Source organism: Orcinus orca, chromosome 15 (assembly GCF_937001465.1).
Source record: "Orcinus orca chromosome 15, mOrcOrc1.1, whole genome shotgun sequence".
Taxonomy (NCBI): domain Eukaryota; kingdom Metazoa; phylum Chordata; class Mammalia; order Artiodactyla; family Delphinidae; genus Orcinus; species Orcinus orca.
Window position 1 is genome coordinate 66,758,429 of NC_064573.1, and position 27,447 is coordinate 66,785,875.

Here is a 27,447-nt window from a genome sequence, read left to right on the forward strand (position 1 = left end):
TATTCTAAATCTACTCTGCCTGTGCTCTATAAATGGAATAACAGAGCCTGGATGACAGTATGTCTATTGATAACACTGTTGAGACCTGCTACTCAGGAAAAAAAAATTCCTTTCAAAATATTATTGCTCATTGACAATGTACCTGGTCACTCAAGAGCTCTGACGGAGATGTACAATGAGATTAATGTTGTTTTCATGCCTGCTAATACAACATCCATTCTGCAGCCCACCAATCAAGGACTAATTTTGACATTCAAGTCTTATTATTTAAGAAATAAATTTCACTACAACAAAGGAGGCAAGAAAATATACAATGGAGAAAAGACAGTCTCTTCAATAAGTGGTACTGGGAAAACTGGACAGCTACCTGTAAAAGAATGAAATTAGAACATTCTCTAACACCATCTACAAAAGTAAACTCAAAATGGATTAAAGACCTAAATGTAAGACTGGATACTATAAAACTCCTAGAGGAAAACAAATACAGAACACTCTTTGACATAAATCACAGCAATAATTTTTTGGAACCATCTCCTAAAAGTAAAGGAAATAAAAGCAAAAATAAACAAATGAGGGCTAATTAAACTTAAAAGCTTTTGCACAGCAAAGGAAACCATTGACAAAATGAAAAGACAACCTACAGAATGGGAGAAAATATTTGCAAATGACATGACCGATAAGGGATTAATATCCAACATATATAAACAGCTTATATAACTCAACATCAAGAAAACCAAACAACCCGATTAAAAAATGGGCAGAAGTAGACATTTTTCCAAAGAGGAAATGCAGATGACCAACAGGCACATGAAAAGATGCTCATCAGGGAAATGCAAATCAAAACCACAATGAGATATCACCTCAGACCTGTTAGAAGAGACTCCTGGAGAAATTCAATAATGTGTATTTAATGTATTGTTCAATCTATAACATAAGGAAGTGTAATATATGTGCCAATATAAGCACAAAGGACTTGAGTAGGAACAAAGCTGCATTGGGCAAAGAAAATGACTACAGATGGCAGAGTAATAATTATGACAATGTATTGCTGGGTGTGTAACATTATAGGTGTAATATTAATAGCAATAATAACCACAGAAAAGGGGGAAAGGGAATAGAGCTATATAGGAGTAACACTGCTAAATCTCCCTGGAATTAAATTAGCATAAACCTGAAGCTAATTCTGATGAGTTAAGATGTATATGATAGAGTAACCAATTAAAAAACCAAAAAATTTAGTGAAAAAATGTTTAATTTTAAATGCTTCATTAAAAAATATTCACTCAATACAAAAGAAAGCAGTAAAGGAGACTAGAGGAACAAAAAAAACAAACACATAGAAAATGAAAAGTTAAATGATAGTGATAAATCCTACTTTATCAATAATAACATTAGGGACTTCCCTGGCAGTCCAGTGGTTGAGGCTTCACCTTCCAGTGTAGGGGGTGCAGGTTCGATCCCTGGTCGGGGAGCTGGGATCATGCATGCCTCACAGCCAAAAAACCAAGATGTAAAACAGAAGCAATATTGTAATGAATTCAATAAAGACTTTAAAATAATAATAATAATAACATTAGTGTGAATGGATTAAACAATCCCATCAAAAGGAAGCGATTGTTACTGGAGATAATGAGGGACATTTTATGATGATAAAAGGGCCAATCCATCAAGAAGATAAAATAATTATAAACATATATACATATATACACACCTAACAATAGAACACAAAATTACATGAAGCAAAAACTGACAGAAGTGAAGGGAGAAACAGGCAATTCAACAATAACAGTTGGGGACTTCAATACCCCAATTTTAGTAATGAGTAGAACAGCTAGACAGAAGATTAATAAGGAAATAAAAGGACTGAAAAATAGTATAAACCAACTAGACCTAACAGACATCTATAAAACACTATATCCAATAACAGCAGAATATACATTCTTCCCAAGTGCATGTGGAACATTCCCCAGCAAAGACCATATGTTAAATCATAAAACAAATCTCAAATAAATTTAAAAGGATAAAAATAATTAAAAATATGTTCTCTGACTACAGTGGAATACAGTTAGAAATCAAGAACAGAATAAAATCGAGGAAACACACAAATACATGAAAATTAAACGACACACTCCTAAATAACCAATGTGTTGAAAAAGAAATCGAAAGAGAAGTCAGAAAATCATTTGAGATTAATAAAAAAGAAGATACAACAGAACAAAACATAACACTGCTAAAACAGCAGTGCTTAGAGGGAATTTAATAGGTGTAAATGCCTATATTAAGAAAGAAGAAAGATCTCAAAGAACCTAAACTTCCTCCTTAAGACGATGGAAAAGTGCAAACTAAATCTAAAACAAGCAGAAGAAAGGTAATAAAGACTGTATTGGAAATTTATGAAATGGAGAATACAAAAAACAATAGAGAAAACTGATGAATCCATAAGCTGGTTCTTTGAAAGATTGACAGAATTGACAAACCTGTAGCCAAGAAAACAAGAGAAAAGCCTCAAATTACTAGAATCAGAAATAAAACAGCAGGGCTTCCCTGGTGGCACAGTGGTTAAGAATCCGCCTGCCAATGCAGGGGACACGGGTTTGAGCCCTGGTCCGGGAAGATCCCACATGCCTGGAAGCAACTAAGCCCGTGCACCACAACTACTGAGCCTGTGCTCTAGAGCCCGCGAGCCACAACTGCTGAGCCCACGTACCACAACTACTGAAGCCCGTGTGCCTAGAGCCCGTGCTCCACAACAAGAGACGCCACTGCAATGAGAAGCCTGTGCACCACGATGAAGAGTAGCCCCCCACTCACCACAACTAGAGAAAGCCCACATGCAGCCAAAAATAAATAAATAAATAAAAATAAATAAATAAAACAGCAAACATTACTACAGACTTTACAAAAATATAAGAAAGCAGTATAAAGGAGTACTACAACCAGTTATATGTCAATAGAGATAACATAGCTGAAATAATAAATTCCTAGAAAGACACAAATTACTAAAACTGACTCAAGAAGAAATATCAATAGAAAATCTAAATAGATCTATAACAAGTGAAGAGACTGAATTAATAATAAGTTTAAAACTACCCAGAAAGAAAAACCCAGACCCAGCTAGCTTATTTTAATTCAAAGAAAAACTAATGCAAACTCTCCACAAACTATAGAAAAGGAGTGAACACTTCCCAACTCATTTTATGAGGCCAATGTTATCCTGATACCAAACCAGACAAAGACATCACAAGAAGAGAAAACTATAGATTAATATCTCTTATATATGTGGACATAAAAATCCTTAACAAAATTTTAGCAAACTGAATTCAGGAAAAAATATATATATATAATCTCCCATGACCAAATGGAATTTATCCCAGAAATACAAGCTTGGTTTAATATGTAAAAATCAATTAATGTAATACATCATATCAAAATCACTTGATCATCTTAATAGAAAAAAAGCATTTGACAAAATCCAACAGCCTTTCATGATTAGAAAAAAAAAACACTGAAGAAACTAGGAATAGAAGGAAACTTATTGAACATGTTAGAAGGCACCTACCCAAAAACCATAGTCAATAACATACCTAATGGTGAAATACTGGATGCTTTCCTCCTAAGATCAGGAACAAGACAAGGCTGTCCACTCTCATGGCTTCTATTCAACATTGTAATGGAAGTTCTAGCCAGGGCAGTTACAAAAGGAAAAGAAATAAAATGCATCCAGATTGGAAAGGAAGAAGTAAAAGTGTATCTATTTGCAGATGACATGATCTTGTATGTGGAAAATCCTAAAGAATCCACTAAAAAACTATTAGAACTAACAAGTTCAGCAAGTGTATTATCTAGGGTTCTGCAGAGAAACAGAACCAACAGGATTTGTGCAACTAACATTGCTGAAAGAAATTAAAGAAAATCTAAATAAATGGATAAATATCCCATGTTCATGGATCAAAACGCTTAATATTATTAAGATGTCATTAATCCCCAAACTGATCTTGAGATTCAATGCAATCCCTATGTGAATCCTAGCAGACTTCTTTATAGAAATTGACAAGCTGATTCTCAAATTCATATGAAATTACAAAGAACTCAGAATAGCCAAAACAATCCTGAGAAAAAAGAAGGAAGTAGGAGGACTCATACTTGATTCAAAACTTATTACAAAACAATGGTAATCAAGACAGTGTGGTACTGGCATAAGGATAGACACATAGACTAATGGAATAGAATTGAGAGTCCTGAAATAAAACCACCTGTCTATGGTCAACTGATTTTGACAAGAGCACTAGGACCATTTCAGGGAGAAAGAACAGTCTTTTGAACGAATGGTGTTGGAATATCCACATGCAAAAGCATGCTGTCAGATTCTTACCTCACACCATATACTAAAATTGACTCTCAAACTGTATCAAAGATCTAAGTGTAAGAGCTAAAACTATAAAACTCCTAGAAGGAAACAAAGGAGTAAATCTTCATGACCTTGGATTTGGCAAAGGATTCTTGGATATCACATACACACATCGCACAAAGCATAAGCAACAAGAGAAAAAATGGATAATTTGGACTCGATCAAAATTAAAAACCAATTGTGCTTCAAAGGACACCATCACAAAAATGAAAAGACAACTCATAGAATGGGAGAAAATATTTCCAAGTCATACATCTGTTAAGAGACTGTACCCAGGAAATAAAGAATTTTTACACCTCAACAGTTTTTATTGTTGTTTACAAATAACCTAACTTAAAAATGGGCAAAATATCTGAATAAACATTTCTCCGTGAAAGACATATAAATGGACAATAAACAATGATATCACTAGTTGCTACAGATATAGAAATCATAACAACGAGATACCAGTTACTTCATACCTACTAGGATGGCTAGAATCAAAAAGTGACATAAGTCTTTTTGTGGATGTGAAGAAAATTAGAACTTGCATACACTGCAGGGGGAAATATAAAATGGTGCAGCCACTTTAGAAGACAGTTTTGGAGTTCTTCAAATGATTAAACAGGGTTAATAGGACCCAGCAATGCCACTCCTAGGTATATACCCAAGAGAATTAAAGATAGGTGTTCCAAAAAACTTGTACATGAATGTTTTTTCATTTTGTTGTTGTTGTTGTTGTTGTTGGCATGATGCAGGATCTTAGTTCCCTGACCAGGGATCGAACCCCTTGCAGTGGAAACACGGAGTCTTAACCACTGGACCGCCAGGGAAGTCCCCCATGAATGTTTATAGTAGCATTATTCATAATAGCCAAAAGGTAGAAACAACCTAATTGTCCATCACTGATGAACAGATAAACATGTGGTCTACCCATACAATGGAATATTATTCAGCCATAAAAAGGAATGAAGCACCAATACATGCCACCACATGGGTGAAACTTGAAAACATAATGCTAAGTGAAAGAAGCCAGTCACAAAACACAATATATTGTGTGACTTCACTTATATGAAATATTCAGAATAAGAAAATCTATAGAGACAGAAAATAGATTAATGGTTGCTTAAGACTTGGGGGAGAGATGGAAAGAGGAAATAGGGAGGTGATAGTTAAAGGGTATGGGGTTCCTTTTTGGGGTGATAAAAATGTTCTAAGATTGACTGTGATGATAGTTACACAACTCTTTGAACATACTAAAAACCATTGAATTGTATACTTTAAGTGGGCAATTTGTATGGTATATGAATTATATCTCAATAAAGCTGTTCAAGAAAAAAATGTTGTATAAATAGAATCATACAGTATGTAGTCTTTTGATGCTGGCTTCTTTCACTTAGCATGATGTATTTGCAACTGATCCATGATGTTGCAGGTACCAGTAGTTTGTTCTTTTTTATTTTAAATTTATCCATTCTCCCATTAAAGAACATCTTGGTTGTTTCCAGTTTTGGGAGATTACAAATAATGTCACTATAAACATTTGTATACATGTTTTTGTGTAAACATAGGTTATTATTGCCCTTGGTATAATAGTTGTTTTAAAGTCCTTATCTACTAATTTTATCATTGCTGGCATTTCTGGGTCTCCTTCTATTGACTAATTTTCCTTGGTTATAGGTCAGTTTTTCTGCTGCTTTACATGTGAATGAATTGTTATCGGATTCTAGACAATAAGAATTTTACATAGTTGAGTGTTTGGACTTTGTTTTCCTCTAAAAAGTGTTGAATGTTATTTTGGCAGGCAAATAAGCTTGATCCTTTCAAGGCTTGTTTTTAAGCTGTTAGAATTCAGTTTGGAGGCCTTCACTAAAGGATTGGTTTAGCCTTCATGCTAAGGTGTAACCCTTCTGGAGTCTCTATTGAATGTTCCAGGTGTTCAACAAGGTCTCTCCACATAACTGATCGTTATGTGAATGTCTGTCAGTCTTGTGAGAGTTCTAAGACTCTTTTACAGTTCCCCCAATAGTTTTCTGTGTCCAACCTTGTAGAATTTCAACCCATACTTGAGAAGCTGAATATTCAACAAAAGACTCAAGGGATGCCAGTGATGATTTCTGGAGCTCTTTCTCTCTGTAGATCCCTCCCTTCTGACACTCTGTCCCCAGGTGCTTCAGCTTCCTCAAACTCCAGTCTATTTCTTCAACCCAGCAATATGCCATGCTCTGCTTGGGTTCCCCCTTCCCACACCGGTGGTCCAGAAAGAACCCCCTGATGGAAGGTGCAGTTTTAAGGCTCACCTTGTTTTTCTTCTCTCAGGGATCACAGTTTTGCCCTTCCTGTTATCTAATGTCTGAAAACAGTTGCTTCATATATTTTACCCAGTTTCCTAATTTTTTATAACAGGAGAGCAAGTCTGTTACATTATTCCTTCATGAATAAAAGTGGAATTTAATCATTCTATAGGATTTTTGCTCTCTTGTGGGATTTTTAACATTCTCTCCTACATGAATGAATGTAAGGTTTAATGGACTGAGGATGAGCTTTGGAGCCAGAGAGACCTAGGTTCTCTGATACTGACTCTGATGCTTTCTAGTTGGGCAACCTTGGATATGCTACTTAATGTCTATGAACTTCTGTTCCTTCAGCTATAAAATGTTATGCAAAGTTGTTGGGATCCATTGAAGCCATGTGTATATAAAGCCCTTTGTAGGCACTTAATAAACGCTGATTATTATTATTATTTATATAACAGCTACTTGTTCCATTTCTATTGAGCGATTCTGAATCAGGGATTTGACGTGTTTATCTTTGTACAGTGAGTCAAGCATGATAGGCTTCAATATAAATTTGCTGACTGAATAAATGTTGATACCTTATGGTTGATTAGAATATTTTAGAATATTATTTTAAACTTTCTTCACAATGAGCTAAGTGTAGACTTGTTTTAATGTCAGACCAGTGCTATTAGCTATAAGGTTTCTGTTTGTTCTGAATTTGGTTATCAAAGCAGGAGGAGCCCTCCATCATACAGGAAGAAGCAAATTTGAGGTGGTGGCTCCATAGAGGATATATATATACTTCAGTTTCTAGCTCCTCTTTATCACTGTCTGAAGGACTGATCTTCTGAAGTCTTAAATCTCAATTTTGAGATCCTAATATAAATACCAAAAGAATTACTCTCCTTACGATGCCTGGGTTTGTTACAAACCATAATCTCATCTGTTTACCAACAGGCAATGTAACTTCAGATGGAAAACTAGCAGCACATATAACAAGTATTAGAAAAATTGGCCAACTGTATATAGTTCTATATAATTAAGTAACATTATCATTATATTTTTTCCAATATGTAATTGACTAAATCTCAATAAAGTCTTTATTTTTTAAAAAACTCTAAATAGAGCCTAATATTACACTGGTTTTAGTATAATGATAAAATTGTATTATTTCAGATTATTACAGGCATTTTTTTTAAACCAAAAAGAACATTCTCAGTCTTACTCCTTTTTTAAAAAAACAAAACTTACTTCTTTTAATGCTAGGGTTTAATAATAGTAACATCCAAAGTGTTATTACCTAAGATTACTCACTATGCTTTTCTTCTGTTGTAATATATATATATATATATCAATATACTCTTTTTTTCTTTATGTAAATGAAACATACACAGATCATCAGAGTGGCCCTTCCCACTCACAAAAGAAGGAGATAATTCTCTGGTATGTTATAGAGTGATTCATTTAAAAAAAGAGATGACTTATATGACTGATGGAAAAGTCAACCAACTTTCATTCCTCTTTTCATGGTTAACAGAGGATAATAATTATATTCTGTAATGCAGAACAGAAAAATTAATTGAAAAAATTTCCTATTTGACAAAAAGAAACTTTGTGAAAAGGACTATAGCCCCATGACAAAGAGAGAATGATGTGTGGTTTTTAAGTCTGAATATTTTCTGTAGATAATGTGCCTCTTCCAACGTTTTCAATAATCAACTCTATTTCCAAGAATCTAAGATATTCTTGCCAATACTACATTGTATCAAACAAGGCATATATGCTTCAAGAGATGTAACACTGTGAAAATCATCAGACTATACCTCAAAAATGCAAAACTTCAGTTCAGAGTTTAGTGGGAGAAAACAGATTCTGAATGAAAAGGCTCTTGTTTTAATCCACTGACTAGAATACAAAGCAATTCTAAGAAATTACAGAAAATATCTTTCTAGTCCACACTTAAATGGTTCCATTTACTTTGGCACCAATGTACTTTACATTCTAATTTCTCAAAAACAAATCATTTACACTTTAATCAAATGTGTTAGCGCAAAAGGTAAGAAATGGCCTTCACACAGGGAAAAAAATGGCCTTCACACAGGGAAAAAAAGGCATATATTGTTATATGTATTATTTTGTGGACTTCATCAAAAAGAAAAAGCAACCCTTTCTGAAGGTACAAAAACTCATAAAAAGCTCAGAAAATTAGAAAATTACGGCCTATGGATCCCCACTTAAAAATTGATAAAAATACGAATTCCCAAAGAGCTGTAATGTCTTAATAAACTAGGACCATCAGTCTCTACAATAGACATGTGCAACATTAGCTCTCCATTTTTTATAGCTGTCTGGATGTATCAGTAATTACTAGTCCTTTAAGGAGCCTGGGTTAAGTACCTCTATTAGAAAGAAGTACTTTTCCCTCAGCATTTAAACTTAGCATAAAATTTAAATAAGATTCTACAACCAATTCCAGACATTGTGGTTATTGTCACCACATAGGTGAATTCTTTAAAGAAGCCTGTCCAGGGCTTCCCTGATGGCGCAGTGGTTGAGAGTCCGCCTGCTGATGCAGGGGACACGGGTTTGTGCCCCGGTCCGGGAAGATCCCACATGCCGCGGAGCAGCTGGACCCGTGAGCCATGGCCGCTGAGCCTGCGCGTCCGGAGCCTGTGCTCCGCAACGGGAGAGGCCACAACAGTGAGAGGCCCGCATACCGCAAAAAAAAAAAAAAGAAACCTGTCCAAGAGCCTCTCTCTAGTGTATATTTCTATTGCTATCCGTCCAGCTGACTGAAACAGAGAAAACAGGTCCAACTTCACAGAGTACTGTGAAGTGCCACTGTGTTTGTGTGTCCTTACTACCTAAGGCCTTAAGCTTAAACCATCCCTACAAGGAAGTAAGACCTGTCCTGAAGATGTCGCAGAGGTAGATAAAGTAAGGACACATTTGGGACAGGGTTTTTCAGACAGTTCTACATAACCCTGTTTTGTCCTGGGATTCCTTGGTCTCTTTACTTGGGTTCTGTGTCCTATTTTCCAAGTGGAGTTAGGTTTTAAGAGTTCTTGGGGACTTCCCTGGTGGCGCAGTTGTTAAGAACTTGCCTGCCAATGCAGGGGACACAGGTTCGAACCCTGGTCTGGGAAGATCCCACGTGCCGCGGAGCAACTAGGCCCGTGAGCCACAACTGCTGAGCCTGCGCATCTGGAGCCTGTGCTCCACAACAGGAGAGGCCGCAATAGTGAGAGGCCCGCGCACCGCGATGAAGAGTGGCCCCCGCTCACCGCAACTAGAGAAAGCCCTTGCACAGAAACGAAGACCCAACACAGCCAAAAATAATAAATAAATAAATAAATAAATTTTGAAAAAAAAAAAAAAAAGAGTTCTTGGGCTTCCCTGGTGGCGCAGTGGTTGAGAGTACGCCTGCCGATGCAGGGGACACGGGTTCGTGCCCCGGTCCGGGAAGATCCCACATGCCGTGGAGCGGCTGTGCCCGTGAGCCATGGCCGCTGAGCCTGCGCGTCCGGAGCCTGTGCTCCGCAACGGGAGAGGACACAACAGTGAGAGGCCTGCGTACCGCAAAAAAGAAAAAAAGAAAAAAAAAAAGTTCTTATCATCTAAGAAATTTTAAATTTCAAGTTTATCTCCTTTAATCATTTCTGAATCCATTGCCAAACTATGATCTCAGTTTTACATTGTTCTTCAGATCTTAAGGATCACACCAGAAAATGAAAAGTACAAATATTGAATAATTTCAACTACTGGTAGAAATCTTTTATATTTGTCTTTCTGTGACTGAGATAAGAAATAACCTGAAAAAGAAAATTGTATTAAAATATTTTTTTCAATTTTACAATAACCTCACAAGATGATTATGTTAAATTACTTCTTTACTATGGATCACTGGTGAAAAAGCAGTATAAGCTGTTTTGATCAAGATTTTGTAAACTTTATATTTTAATAGAAAAATTTTATGATTTAAAAAAGCTTTTAAAAATCTTTGAGTTAAAGTTTATGAAAAGTAGAGATTTCAGCAAAGCCAGGTAGGATACAGGAAAAGATATGGAAGGTTCAGAATTGGAATTCCAAATTATAGAGACAGAAGTTCTGATGCTACCACACTGTACTTTCCAACTTGCCTGGAACGTCCTCTGCCTTAATCTCTGCCAATCAAACTGATGTATCCATAAAATCAACTCAATGAAACCTTCCCACACAGTGCCAGTTTACCTTTATTTCTGTATCCTAAGAGCACAGGCTTTGGAGTCCAACTGCCTTGATTTGAATTCTGGCACTGCTACTTATTCACTGTATCTGTAGCCTTGGGCTAATTTCTCTAAATTTCAGTTTTCTCCTTTGTAAAATCAGGATAATAATAGAATCTACCTCATAAAATAGCTGGGAAGATTTAAAGTGATAATACATGTGAAGCCCTGAGTATCATGCTCAGTATTGTTAGTTAATATTATTTCTATCATTCATATACTCTCCAGTATTATTTTTCTTTATATCATGTAGATATTGTCTCTTCAGCTAGAGTTCTCAAAGGTAGAAACTATATTTTATATGTCTTAATTTTCCTCACAGTGCTTAGTAGGGCATTATTCTCTTAATAGGAATTCAAAATATAACCCAGGGAATCTTAGCATGGAAAGGACCTCAGAGGTCAGTCTAGTTCAACCTTCCCCTAAATCATGATTTTCTCTTGCAACACCCTAGAGACAATCATCTATACTCTATCTTGAACATAGTATATACCTGTACTTGAACACAGCTGTCGACAAAGCGTTCACCCTTCTCAAGACAGTCAGTTTTATCAAGTAGTTGTCTTTTTTAGAAAATCCATCCTGAGGAGGTAGAGAAGCTGGAAGCTTCTGGAAAATGATAATACTCATTTGAGAGCTATACAAATTTTCAGGCTCTGTAAATTTCACTCCTGATACTATACCCTTAGAAAATAAGGGAATATTCTGCCATACATACAAAGGTATTTATTACAACACCATTTACAGTAGTAAAATCAGGAATTAACTTAAATATTTAATGTAGGAAAATGGTATAATACCTAAATGGAAAAAAAAGTTCATTAAAATTAAAAATATGAAGAGTAAGGTAGGACATAGTTATAAAATTAATATTAAGTATAAAATTATCAATAAAACAAATTTATATTTATACCATGATTAAAATTATGTATAAATATGTATATCTGTGGAAAAAGACTAGATGGGACGGAAAATATAAAAATGAAAACAGGGATTTCCCTGGCAGTCCAGCGGTTAAGACTCTGTGCTTCCACTGCAGGGGGCACAGATTTGATCCCTGGTTGGGGAACTAAGATCCCACATGCCATGGTGTGGGAAAAAAAAAAAAAAAAAAAGGAAAGAAAACAGTAGTGATGGGATGGGATGGTAGGACAGCTGGAAGATTTGCACTGCTTTTTAAATTACTTTAATATCATTATGATATTGCTTTAAAATTTTTTTTAAGAGAAAGTTCTTCCTTCTCTTGAGCCAAAATCAACCTCTGCACACCTCACCCAGCCAATGTAATTTTCATTTTCTGGTTCTCATTCTGACCTTTGAAATTACACAAAATAAATCAACTTGAAATATTTGAAAATGATCATCATAGTTTTAGTACCCTCACTCTCTGGCACTCTGGAAGACAAATTAGAGGGGCAATGCTGACATCAGGGAGACTCAGTTAGAAGGCTCAGCTGTCCTTCACCAAGAAAGCAATGATGACAGCCTGAATCAGTACAATGGCAATAGGGCCAGATTGGAGAAGTATTTCAGACACAAAACAGACAGAAATGGCAACCAAAAGGCTGTGAAAAGTGAGAAGAAAATAGGAGTTGAACACATTCCTGGTCAGGCTGCTTGGTAAAGTTTTAATGAAATACAAAGATAAGGAACCTGGGAGGAAGAAGAGCATGTTTGGTAAGAAGTTGAAATTCCATTTGATACTGAATTCGAGGTACTCGTAGAATATATATGTCTATATATTGATGGAGAGATCAGTTTGGAATAAGGGAGACAAAACCAAACCAGAGAAGTAGAAGAAGGCAAAGATAAAAACAAAACATGAGCAAAATAGAAAAACAAAGCAACAGAAGAGATCAGTACAACTAAAAGATGACTTTGAGGGCTTCCCTGGTGGCACAGTGGTTGAGAGTCCGCCTGCCGATGCAGGGTACACGGGTTCTTGCCCCGGTACAGGAGGATCCCACATGCCGCGGAGTGGCTGGGCCCGTGAGCCATGGCTGCTGGGCCTGCGCGTCCGGAGCCTGTGCTCCGCAGCGGGAGAGGCCACAACAGTGAGAGGCCCGCGTACCGCAAAAAAAAAAAAAAAAAAAAGATGACTTTGAAAAGAGTAATAAAAAATACTGATTTGGGGCCAATCTAACCAAGAAAAATGAATGGGGCACAAATAAATACCAGATATAAAAACAGGAAAATAACTACAGAAGCAGAAGCAATTTTTAAAATTATGAGACCTCCATGAATAACGTCACACCAAAATATATAAATACTTGAAGATAGGGGAGAGAAAGGTCAGTTATTTATATTTTTGGTATGATGTTATTCATGGAGGTATCTTATAATTTTAAAAATCACTTCTGTTTCTGCAGCTATTTCTCCTTGTTAGAGAAAAACAGAGTACATCTCTGTAAACTTTAGAGTGGATAAATATTTTTAAATAAAAACTGCCGAAGATAGCCGAAAAGATTGATAAGTTGAACTATATTAAAATTAATATTCTGTTCATCACAATACACCGTTAAGAGAGTAAAAAGGCAAGTTAGAAAGTTGAAGAGATATTCACAATACATGTATCTGACAAAGGACTTATATGTGGAATATATATTCAGAACTCCTACAAATCCATAAGAATGAAAGACAAACCCAATAGAACCCAATAGAAAAATGACAAATGACTTGAAAAGACATTTCATGAAAGAGGACATCCAACATGGCCAATAAACATGTGAAAAGGTGCTCATCTTCATTAGTCATCAGGAAACTACAAATTAAAACCACAATGACCTACCACTACACACCCACCAGAATGGCTAAAATTAAAAAGATGGAAAATGCCAACATTTGGTGAGGATGTGGAGCAACCAAAACTTGCTGATGGAAGTGTAAATTGGCACAAGCACTTTGGAAATTGTTTTGTAGTATCTGTTGAAGCTAAATGTACTCATATCCTGTGACCCAGCAATTCTACTCCTAGTAAATCTATTCCCTCCAGAAATGTGTATATATTTCACTAAAAAACATGTTCGGAATGTTCAAAGCAGTGAAAAAATGTTTCATACTCCATGATTCCACATCTATAAAATAAAAAACAAGAGAAACTAATCTATGCTAATAGAAGCCAGGATAGAGATACTCCTGTTGAGTAGAACAGTGACTGCAAAGTAAGACTGAGTTTTCTCAAGGTGCTGGTAGTATTTTGTTTCTTGATCTGGGTGCTGATTTCACATGTGTATTCATTAGGGCTGGAATGGGGTGAGGCAAACAAGATACCTAGGAAGTAATATTTAAGGTGGTACTCACTCTTACCTTGTTTGCCTCACTCTCATCCCAGCCCTGGTGTTCAGTTTGTGAATATTTATTGAGCTGTATCACTATGATATATGTATTTTTCTGTATGTATATTATACTTGGATTTTAAAATGTAAAAGGGGTCTGGTCTACCTTACCCCACAAATAAAAATAAACTCCAAGTGGAATAAAAATGTAAAAAGAAAAACCTTAAATTTTTTATAACAAAATAGAGGAGAACATTAAAAATGAACTCAGATAAGGAAGAATTTCTTAATATCCAAAAGCACATATTAGAGGAAAAGAGTTGACTACATTAAAATTAAGAACTTCTCTTTAGCAAAAAACATCTTAAAGAAAGTGAAGAGACAAGCCACAAACCTGAAAAAAAATTGCAACATAAATAATGAAAAATAATTACTATTCAGAACATATTTTTAAATCAATGAGGAAAAGATAAATAATCCAATAGAAAAATGCATGAAAGACTTGAACAGTTACTTTATACATAAGAAAACGAGAACAGCCAATATACATGAAAAGATGCTTAAACTCATTAATAATCAGGGAAATGCAAATCAAAATCAAATCATGAAGCATTACCATTTACATCCAGGAGTTAGGCAGAAAACATAAACTTGGGTAAAATTAAGTATTGACAAGGGGACTTCCCTGGTGGCGCAGTGGTTAAGAATTTGCCTGCCAATGCAGGGGACATGGGTTCGAGCCCTGGTCCGCGAAGATCCCACATGCCGCAGAGCAACTAAGCCCATGCGCCACAACTACTAAGCCTGCGCTCTAGAGCTCGCAAGTCATAACTACTGAACCCGCGTGTCTATAGCCTGTGCTCCACAACAAGAGAAGCCACCGCAATGAGAAGCCCGCGCACCAGCAAAAAGTAGCCCCGCTCGCTGCAACTAGAGAAAGCCCGCGCGCAGCAACGAAGACCCAATGCAGCCATAAATAACTAAATAAATAAAATTTAAAGTATTACTTAAAAAAAAAAGTATTGACAATAATGTACAGCACTCCCTCCACTTTTGGTGGAGCATAAATTGGTACAACCATTTTAGAGAACAGTTTTTCATTACCTAATAAAGTTGAAAATGTGCAAGCCCTAGAACTCTTTGGTATATTCCCTGGAGACACTCTTGCATATGTGTACGAGGAGGTGTATACATGAATGTTTATAACAATTGCAGAGGAAGAAAGAATGTCTGTCAAGAGTAGAATAATCTACAGCAGTGAAAATGAATGCACTCTGACTTAGGTTTATCCATAACACTTTTCTACCCCAGTAATCAAGAACTTACTTATACTTGCAGTGAGTATGAATAAACACCTATAATATTTTAAAATATGTTTAATATGCTCTTATAAGTTATAGAAAATCCAAAATTTCCTAAATTCATGGGTACCTTTTATAAAAAGAAGTATATTAGAAAGTCTTTTTTTCTCCTAGCCATGGACCACTTCATCTAACAGAGTATATTTCCTTCTCGAAGATAGTGCTTTTTTAGAATAAAGACTCGAGGTTAGGGGCTAGTTTTGTTTCAGTTTTTACACCCGGCACACTCCATTGGATCCTGTTACTATGATATGACCTGTGTATGAACTGAAAAATGTCAACTGGGTTTAACTGAAGCAATGGAGGGTCGCTACAGCTTTGCCTTACATGATTGTTGCATTCCTCTTCCTCTTCCTCTTCATCACAGTCTAGACCCTGATGGGCGATCTCTGTAGTGCTGCTCTCCTGAAAGACTCTGTCCTCCAAATCAGACACTCTGGTGGCCTCAGTTGTGACTTTTAATTTCATGCTGTGAAAGCCAGTGGAGACCAATCCCGCTTGCAGATTTACAGGGTTCCCCTCGAACAGCAGGAAGTGTGAGTTTACCCCTTCTTTAAAACCAGGGGGATGGTAGTTATGTGGGGTCACTGCAAAATGAAAAGGGCAGAAAACCGAGAAAACTGTTGAGTTTCAAGAGAAAAAGTCAGCATAATCTTTCATGTGTAACGACAGACATCTCTTTCAAATGCTTGCCAAAATCCTTCTATTTATCCAAAACATTTACTTCACCACTGAAGAAGGAATTTGACTAGAGGTCTCCACCTACCTGCATTATAGTAGTGGAGGTTCATAGTAAGTATAACATCATTAGGAAGGGGTCCAAGGTTCTGCATCATCATGTACAATTTACGCATCAGTAGAACACTGGCTTTCTTAACATCTTCACTGTTTGTCCCAGTTTCAAAGGTTGTGCTACTGCTATAACCACATTGAAAAACAGCATACTTTTCAATCACATATAATACTGAAAATCTATTTTAAAAGGAACAAAACTTTTTACTATATGATCAGATAAATATAAACTCAGGACACTCTTGAGACTATTTTAGAATGTAAATTAGAGGAGTTATTGTACTTTTTGCAACGTATATACAAAGGATTTCTTAAGTAGTAAGTTCCCTTTAAGACATTTTCAATGTGACCTGATTTTTTAAAAATCTGATTTACAAATAACTGCATACTATAATAGTGAGAGCAATGGACTTGACATTTAATATTGGCTCTGCTGCTAACTGGCTGAATGACCCCGGTCAAGTCACTTAGACACTCTATGTCAGTTAGCTCCTATGTGAGATAAGCTTACACACATTTCTATACCTCTCCAAGTTAAATCAATCATCAGCTCTGGGCCTTTGTACCATCTGGTTATCTCTCAGAGGCATCCCCTTCTCACTCTTACATGGATTATGACAATGACTGACTATTCTTCCTGCTTTTCTTCTTGCCCACACTGCAAAACATTCTCCACACTACTACCAAAATAATATCCTAATAGGAAAATCCACTCATGTCATTCTCTTGCTTAAGTTTCTTCTATTATATCCATCAACTTTCAATCAAATTTGAGAACAGTGTGTGTACAATGCCTTTCACAACCAACCACACACTCACCTCCACCTTCATCTGCAACTACTACCCAGTTCCTTCTTACTCCTGTGCATTTGTATGTGCTGTTCACTTTGCTTGTACTGTGCTTTTCCCACTTCTTTTCCTGACTCTACCGAATTTATCCTTTAACACCCATCTCATGTGTCATCTCTTCAGGGAAGTCTTCCCTGGTAATCCCTATACCTCACTCCTGTTTGTAACTGTATGTCCCCTCTAGACTATGAATGGCTATATTTTTCATCTCCACTGTACTAAGTTTAGTGCCCAACTATATTAAGTACTCAATAAACATTTGTTGTATTAATGAATGAATGGACAAGTTGGACTAAATTACCTTCCAACTCTAAACATTTTTTATTTCTCTCCAAAATTTTTTCCCCAATTAGTCTCACATTTGAGTAGTTTCCAAGGACTATGACTGCAATATATTTTTACAATGCCTTTCTCAATACTGAAAAATAATCCTTAGTAATTGAACTACTAGAGATAGTATGAATTCATAAAACAAACATTAAGGAATCACATTTGCTCCTTTTTCAGTTTTGAAAAACTTAAAGTTTTGTCTACCAGGATTTAACCAATTTGAAATAGGTAATGAGAGGGAGGGGCTATTGCCATGTAGCACATGGGATCCTTCAGTATACACCATATTCATAAAATCATACTCATGTAAAATCATTTTCAAGACTCCCTTGTACTCTTTTAAAAGGAAAATTTTCTTTACTATAGGAGAGGTGATAAGATAATTTTGTATGAACAATCACTTGAACAAATGCCCACCTTTGGTCACGTATGCATTACCTTCTCTTCCCCTTAGTAAAAGATTTGACCATTTCTTCTTTTTTCTTTTTTAAAATATTTATTTATTTATTTGGCTCTGCCGGGCCTTAGTTGCAGCACGCGGGATCTTCGTTGCGGTGTGAGAGAACTTTTAGTTGCGGCATGTGGGATCTAGTTCCCTGACCAGGAATCGAACCCGGTCCCCCTGCATTGGGAGCACGGAGTCTTAACCACTGGACCACCAGGGAAGTCCCAGATTCGGCCATTTATGTTTTACTGTTCACCTCTAGACATATGTGCCTTCGTAACACAAGAGATTAATCTGCTTGTCAGTTGTACAGAGAGTAAAAGGCAGCTGTTTTATGTGAGAGAATATGTGTGAATAGTGCTGAACAATCTGTAAAGTGTTATACAGATGTTAGCTAATGATGGTTAGTACCTTAATTCTTGTTCCTAGAACTTACTTCCACTTCACTTCCTAATGCTGTCCATATATTTTACAAATGAGAAGATAATTAAGGGTGTGAATCTTGGAGAGAAATCATTAAACTTGTAATAATAAATGATGAGACAGAGCTAATAGTATGGAAAATTGAGAATTAGGCCACATTTCTCTTCAGTGTTATTCCTTTCAGAGAAACTCATCCCCCTGAGGTGCAGCTTTCTACCACCCAAGGCTTTTCTCCATCATCCACCCTCCCCACTTCTGTTCCGTCTCATCAGCAATACTTAGCTCTATGTGAATCCAAAAGCTACTGGGAGGGGAATAAATGTTGCTCCTCAACAAAACATCTCCATCTTTACTAAGGACCTTCTGAAGTAAATGTCCTTGTCCTTGCTATTTAACCCATTAGTATATCTAAAACTTGGAATTTCAGACTTGATAGGAAAATGCAGTGCTTTCCAGTCTTTTCCATACAGGGACACATAGATAATTATATTTGTATGACATACTGGAGTAAACAGATGAGAATATTTGTGTCTATAGGTAAATAGCACAGGGGTTTCATCTACCCCAGTCCTGATCTGGCTATATTGAGGGTAGAAAGGGTTAATATCTTGGCATAGCAATTGAGAAACTTTGAATTAGTGGCTAGATAGAGCCTCATGGAGTTCTTCAATCAACACCACATAGACAGCCTCATTAATATAATTTCTACTGCTGTGCCACCCACCAACCACCATTGCCTCCAAAGACCACCACCATCCCCACCACTAGGTACAAATTACTGTGTGTTTATTATGTGCCAGGCATGGGTAAAGCTTTGTATATGCATTATAATTTAATAATCACAGCAACCATATGAAGTAGATATTATTAATTCCACTCTGCAGATGAGAATACTAATATTTAGGGAGGTTTATTATTCTGTCCAAAGTTAAATGACCAGTAATAGTCAGAGCTGGGGTTCCAAGCTAGATCTTTCTGCCTTAGGAATTGGAACTCTTAACCACTAAATTGCCTTTAGACCCTACTAATATCACCTATAGGAGAAGAAGGAAAGAAGCAAAGGAAGCCTCTTCTCCTACTGGCTTCATCTATGGATTTCAGAAATTTAAACAATTTTTACAGTCCCTTTTCATAACAGTGGTTTTTGTGAGATTGTTGGGGAAGTTACAAAGGAAGTATAAGACCTATCTCTGGCCTCAAGAAGCTTATGTTTACCTCAATCCTACATATTTCTCATGTTCATTAAACAATTAGATTCTACCTGTCAAAATCCATAGTGGCTCCTTCTTTTGTATATTTGAATTTGAACTGGTATATCTCAGTCACTTTCTAGAAATAGCAAAGGGAATAGAGAAAGAAATTATTTTTAAAAAATCCAGAATCTTATCTGATAATAGGTAAGGAACACTTTCATTGTATACCTACTATACCTCCTATATACTTGTTTTATAGCATTACATTATTCAGGAGTAATATTTCCAGATATAAAGATAACACTTTTTCTCCTCCATGCTGAAAATGAGTTAGATGGCATAATCTCTTGTTACCATCTTAAAGCTGGAGAAGCTAAAGCACAGAGTCAAGTGTCTGACCCAGCTTAGGTAAATAACAGTGGAACTAGTTAAGAAACCATTCATTCATGATAAGGATATTTATTGAATGTCTACTTTGTGTCAGGCAGTGGAGTCACTATGGTGAACATGACAGAAAAGGTCTCTGTTTTTCTGGAAAACACAGACTGGTGGGAGAAATGGTCGATAAACAAGTAAACAAATAAAATAATTTCAGGTAGTAATAAGAGCTGTGAACAATATGAAGCAGATGCTGTGACAGAGTACAGAAGGGAGAGGTGGTGATTTGGTTTGGAAGGGCCAAGGAAGGCCTCACTAAAGAGGTGATGTTTGAGCTGAGCCTCATTGATGAGAGAGGTCAGCCATGTGCAGAGCTAGGGGAGAGCAGGGCACCCCAGCAGAAGAAACATCAATGCAAAGGCTCTACAGTAGGAAAGGAAGCCTCTTCTAGGATCACAGAGGAGGCCAAATGGCTCACGATGAGTGAGCAAGGGGGAGAGTGTAGGAGATGAGGTTGTAGAGAAAGTTGTGGGGCCTTGTTAACTAAGGGGTTTGGACTTTATTCCAAGTAAACCAGAAGTCCACTGAAGGGTTTTAAGCATGGGAGTGATCTGCATTTTTTAAGATCACCTTGGCTATTTTAAGAGTGCAGAGAAGTGGGAACCATGAGAACAATTAAGAGACTCCTGAAAAAAAAAAGAGAGAGAACGCAAGAGGGAAGAGATATGGGGATATATGTATATGTATAGCTGATTCACTTTGTTATAAAGCAGAAACTAACACACCATTGTAAAGCAATTATACTCCAATAAAGATGTTAAAAAAAAGAAAGAGAGAGAGAGAGAGAATTCTGTAGTAATTCAGGGAAGAGTAGAATGGCAACAGGAAAGCTAGAAAAAATCAGAAAGGAACCAGGGTCTATGGTATCAGGTGTTTTTTTATTTTTGTTCTTTTGATCCTGCACTAAAAACTAGACACCACTGCTGTCTGCTAGCTGTAAATATGGACAAATATAAACAGATATAAATAAGCTAGAAATAAAGGACAGATTTCCTCATGAGAGATGTACTCCATTTAAAATAAGGTGATTGCCTAATAGTTGAAGCTAACAGTTGACCCAGATACATGTACAGTTGACTATTGAACAACATGGGTTTGAACCATGCAGGCCCACTTACACACAGATTTTTTTCCAATAGTAAATACTACAGTTGTACATGATTCATGGTTGTTGAATCTGAAAATGAGGAACCAAGGATACAGAGGAACCGTGTATATGGAGGACCTACCATAAATTATACATGGATTTTCCACTGCTTGGGGGTCACCACCCCTAACCCTTGTGTTGTTCAAGGGTCAACAGTAGTCTGTACACAGAGCTGGAGAAGGTGCTAAAGACAGGCAAGGGTATGGATTTAAGTCTGAACACAAAAAAATACCCTTCATTCATCTATTTCAGTGTTTGTTCCTTGACAATGTGGGAATGGAATGTTAGACTGATCAGAAAAAATCACGGTGTTCTTGTTACTTTTGTCTATTCTGAGATTTGGTATCCCATGAATTATAGGTGAGCAGGTCCTAGGGAAACTGGCTCATGGTGCTTATACTCTAAAAAGACTGACTTGTAATGGAGTTATTTTTAAGAGAAAAAGATTTTTTCTAGCAAGACAGTCTACTTGAGAAATCAAACCAAGTTCAGAATGTTGCTTTGTGAGTATGAGAGATATGTGAGAATAGAGGTGCCTACAGCAACAGGTTCACTCCAGACAGGCTAGATACACAATATCCTCTCTTCCGTTGATGCGTTGATGCATTGATGCGGTATAGTTGCCCTGTCAAGTAAACAATGCCTGTTCTTCCTGACCGCCCATGTTTCTCAACCAGCTCTAGCTTTTTGATGCTCTGAGCTATCTTTTATTTTTTTTAAATGTATCAAGAGTGGATCCTTTAGTGGCTGATAATTTTATTAACATTTTATTATTTGGTCCCTAGTGCAACTACTAATAAAAAGAGTTATGTTTGTAATTGTTTTATAGAAGATGATAATCCTTAATAACTTCCATCCGAGTCTGATTGATCAAGGAAGGTATATTTACAGCAGGCACTAGTCTCTTCTTAACACCTCATAAAACATTCTCCTGCTTTTCAGATTAATGTGTTGCCTAATAAGTATGAGTCTTTAAACTGCTCACCAATGGTTTCTATTAATCATACTGAATGCATCCACATGGTCCAAAGCAACAGCAACATACACAGCTTTTCATTCTCCCTCCACACTCCAATCCATCGGCAAGACTTTTCAGGTCTATCTCCAAAGCACATCCCAAGTCCATCTGGTTCTCTTCACCTTCATTCTCTTCACCCTATCCAAGCCAACACCGTCTCTTTCCATCTGATCTGCTTGCTTCCGAACTACTTCTCCTCCTCCAAATTCATTCTCTGTTCTACAGCCAAAAAAAGTTTTGAAAATGCAAATCAGACCATGTCACTCCTTTGTTAATGGTTTCCCATTGCCCTTAGAATAAAATCCAGAATTTACCTTGGTCCATGGGCCTTACTCATCTGTCCCCTGCCTACCTCTCTGACCTTATCTCCTGCCTCTTTCCCTCCCACTCACTCAGCTCCAGGCTCAGGACACCCTCTTTGTCCATGAACACACAAGATGCCTTCCTGCCTTTGGGCCTTTACACAACTGTACTCTGGAAAATGTTGTCTCCAGTTGATGATAATAATCATGATATCTGGGCACTTCCCTAAATGCTCTACATCTATTCATTCTTACATAGCCACACTCAGAGTAGGTATTACATCATTATAGATGAAGCTAGTAAGTAGTAGAGCTGGGATTTGACTCCAGCGCCTGCAATGTTAACTACTGTGTTGTTCTGCAGTCACATGCTATTACCTCTCACAGGCCTGCATGGGGTGACTCTTCTTCAGTTTCAGCTCAAACAGTGGCCCCTCAGGGAGGCTTTCCAGGGACTGCCCTCCAATCTTTCTTCCTCCATTCCCACCTTAGCACTCTCCAGCATACCAACTTTTATTTTCTTCATAGCATTACGATCTATCTGAAACTGTTTTGCTAAGTTTTGTTTACTTGTTTATTGTTTATCCTCCCTCATAAGAACGTAAGCTTCCAGACAGCAGGGACCTTGTCTACCCATTAACTCCTGTGTTTCAGGCACATAAGGGGAACCCAATTAATACTTGCTGAATGAATAAATATTCAGCCAGGATAGAGTTCACATTCAATTAGGATTTCATCCTACAGGATTTTTTAAAAACAAAGTATCTAAAAGTATATTGTGGCTAGAAGCAGGGACCATCTATAGTTCAGTTCCTGAAGCAGTCTATTAAAAGTGGTGTTGACCACCTCTAACAGGCAAAAAGAAAAACAGATGGTGAAATAGTAGGATTTGAATCCTCACAATATTCAAATATAGTAATTCTTTATGGGTCTATCATGCATTAAACTGTGTAAAAATTTCCTTAACATATTTACATTTTGGCTTACACATCTTATTAATACCCTGCACCCATTCTGTAGTGTGTATCTGCAGAAAAGACACACTAGCCCTCTTCACTACTTTAGTTACTTTCGTCAGTTCATCTCTTTCTTAAGATGGAGCAACCAGAACAAAGCCTCAAGTGCAGAAGCTGTGTTTGTGCAATGCCCAAAACTCTGTTGGTCTCTGGACTGGATAAGCAAACTTATTTAAGACAGAGGTTCTCAACTGGTGTACCATGACAGACTCTTCACAAGAGTGCTGCAAATTTTAGTCCATGTGTAAAATGCATTTTTGCTTCAGGTAAATATTAATGTTGTTACTGTTTGTGCAGTTTTGCTTAGGGGACAATATATACTTCTACCAGTATGAGTCAAGAAACATGGTACCATATCAGATAAATGCCAAAGAAAGACTTTATGTGAGAATGCTGTTTTGCGAGTACATAGAAGAAAGAGATCAAAGAGGTAAATAGTTCTATCAGTGACTTGGTGCTAAAGAGCAACCATAAAACAGTGTAACCCCATGGATACTTTCAGGCACTATGAACATTGCTGTGCCATAGTTATACCATAATTATTGCTGACACATTTGGTGTCCTTTTAAGTCTTTTAATACCCTTAAACATGCCACCAAATTTTCTAGTAATCAAGAGTGTGCCATGAACACAGAGGTTAGGGATCACTGCTATAGGAAATAATATGTAAGAGTTCAAAATATTTTTTTCTGGGTCATAAATGATAGCTCAGAACTTATATAATAAGCTTTTGCTTTCTAACTTTATTATTATGTACATTGCCTGCATCAAAACTCATTTAACAGTTTTCTTCCCACTCTGTAATATTTTTCTGTAGATAGCCCAATTTCCTCAGCATTTCACTACCTCAAAACCATTAGTTTCAGATGAGTTTTACATGCATAAGAAAACATAATAATTTATTGCACTAAGGAAATGACCTATTTATTAACAATTTATCAGGAGATCTTACTTTGGGAAACCTCCCCTCAAACCTACTGAAAACAAAAAAAATTGAAACTAAACTAGAGACAAAGATAAAAATAGGTTTAGCTTGGGCATTGAGGAATTGTTACCCACCTCATGCACCAGTTTTCTTCTGCCTTGCTCAAACAGCTGTTTATAATCTTGCCAAAGAAGAAAGGATATTAAAGGCTAAAAAACACTTAACTTAGTTGTGAAGGTTACCAGTTAGGCTAAATCCATAGGTTTAGGGAAGGAAAATTGAAAGCAAGCAAAAGGGGAAGGGAAGAGGAAAGAAAGCTGGGAGGAAAATAGAGGATAGAATGAGAAGAAAGAACGAAGGGCTTCTCCCTCCATTTGTGCCACTGCCACAGCTGTCATTCAAAGTAGCACAAGTTACTATTACGTATCCAGGACTATGAATTCACACTGGGAGATTGAAAAGAAGACAAGATTTGTCCTCAGGAATCACAATCTGGTTAGGGAGATAAAGTAATCTTTATGAATTAATTAAGAGTGTTAAATTGTGAGGTCCTGCTGGAGAAAGGAATTTAGAGAAAGGAGAAATTAGTGTGAACAAAACAGCCAAAGAGGCTTTCATGAAAGCTTTAAACATAAGTTGGTGTTGAGGATGAGTAGGATTCAATAAGCAGAGGGGAGAAATTTAGAGAGAGAAGTAAGGAGGTAAAGCTTAAAAAATCTATGAAAATGTCAGAAGGGAGAGAATTAAGTTAGCCATAAAAAAAAAAGTTTAGCATTATGCCACAAAGGTCAGAAATAGAAAGGATTCAGCATCATTTAAAATAAAAATAAAAGGTAGTTTTCATACAGATTCTTACTGTTAACGTGTTAGGGAATACGCTCAGTTCTACTCAATGTTTTTTTCCCAATACCCTTAGGTAGTTTTTTAAATCTCATAATAAAGAATTGGTGACATTTATAATAAAACACACTGAAAAAGCTCACTACAAGTTACTTTGTTCATATGGTAGTCTAGTGATATAATTTATGGCCTCAACTCAGGTAAACATATTTAAATATAATGTACTGCCCATCTCTTTATGTGTTCTTACCTCAGGTTCCTTCGGATTTGTGTAAAGCTATTTAAGGAAAAATAAACAGCATTTAATTTCTGAAACTAGATTACTCCCCACAGAATACATTTTCCATGTGAAGAGTTCAATTTGTGCTATATTAATTGAGTACTGAAATATATATATATATATATATATGTATCTTGAGATATATATTTCAAGCTAGAGATAGAATAAGCTCTTATTTTGTGAACATAGAGAGTCTTTAGAGGATTCTGTGAACCCTGATTATAAGGAAATTGATAACCAGATATTTATGATTACTGCGACTGCACTACAGTCACAGTAATTTGTTATGGTTTAAAAATTTTAAAATAACTCATATATCTAAGACTCTCAATAGTATCTTTTCAGGCTTCCCTGGTGGTGCAGTGGTTGAGAGTCCACCTGACGATGCAAGGGACACGGGTTCGTGTCCCGGTCGGGGAGGATCCCACATGCCGCGGGGCGGCTAGGCCCGTGAGCCATGGCCGCTGAGCCTGTGCGTCCGGAGCCTGTGTTCCGCAACGGGGGAGGCCGCGGCGGTGAGAGGCCCGCGTACCGCAAAAAAAAAAAAAAAATAGTATCTTCTCATTTTCCTTCTATTCTTAACTACATATACCGTTATATACCAGGAAGTATACAAAGCTTCAAAAAAGTCTGTAAAACTTCAAAAACAAAGAGCTTTGAGTCTGTAAATTAACTCAGAAAATGAAATTCTAATAGCCAATAGATGAAGCAGATAGTATAGCCTATATATTTCCTCATGTATTATAATATGCCAAAGAAATATGTAGATTGTGATCTTTTATTAAAACTTCTGATAGAGTTTTTTTTTTCCTTCCAAAATGCATAGGACAGACAATGAAATTCAGGGAGGATGGGGGAGAGTACTGTTTTACTATTTCACTTGCCAAAAGACAATGAAGCAGAGACAGAGGCTTGGTCTTTAAATGTGCACTTACTGTAAGTACTGCCATGTGTAGCTTCAAGAGAAAAGAAAACTATTGTTACTATACACTTGAACCTATATTATTATTATTTTCAATAAAGTCTAATTAAAATATGACTTTCAAATTAAAAGATCTGGGTAGGAAAAAAATACTATTCAGAAGGTCAGAGAAATGGATACTAATTATTCATCCATTCATGTGAGTCTCTATTACATACCCAAGGTTCTGCTGGGGAGGGGAGAGATGGAAAAAAAAAAAGACGATAACTATCCTTAGTCTCTATAAGTTACATTCTAGTTTGGGAGGCAAAAGATATACAAAATAATTCATTATTACTAAAAGTTAATTATGCCATAAGCATCTCTAAAACAGTTTGTGTTTTGAAAGTAATCTAAAATAAAAAATTTTAAGTCTGATATAAGTCTACAAAATCTCTGCCCTCCCTACAACTACATTACTATAAACAGATTCTGCTTGGAAGAATAATGGAATATATAGATACAGAGATAGAGATATAAGCAAGCCTATTAAAAACTAGGATACAAATGAGAAAATTTCAGGACCATAATTTTGTATCAAATTATTCACCTATTTCACCCAAAAGACTAAAACTTTAGTGACACTGTGTGGCCGTTTTGGTTACTGCATACAATTGATTTTCAGACTACACAGTAAAACTCTAATTTATATTAATTATTTAATTAATAGTTCATTCATTCATTCAAAAATAGAAATGGCCCCTGATCTCAGGGAACATCCAGACCAGCAGGAGAGAACAAAAAAAGCACACAGATAGGTACATCATTACAATTGTGTTAATTGCTATGAAGTAGCAGCACTGAGTGCTTGTGACCATTAAACAGATGGACAGTCTAGGCTGGGAGAGGGGTGGCGGGGGGGTGGTGGTTGTCAGGGAAGGCCTCCCCGTGGAAGTAAATATTTAGGCTGGGACCTGAAGG

General features: G+C 36.6%; 1 protein-coding gene across 1 annotated transcript in view; it reads right to left on the minus strand.

Annotated features, from left to right (window-relative positions):
* Positions 1-27,447, minus strand: part of HORMAD2 (HORMA domain containing 2) — a 69,280-nt gene that overhangs the window by 32,310 nt on the left and 9,523 nt on the right. The window contains 5 exon segments of the mRNA XM_033412768.2: positions 15,895-16,154; positions 16,334-16,485; positions 19,668-19,735; positions 25,536-25,562; positions 26,501-26,521. Of these exon segments, the coding sequence (XP_033268659.1) occupies positions 15,895-16,154; positions 16,334-16,485; positions 19,668-19,735; positions 25,536-25,562; positions 26,501-26,521 (528 nt within the window).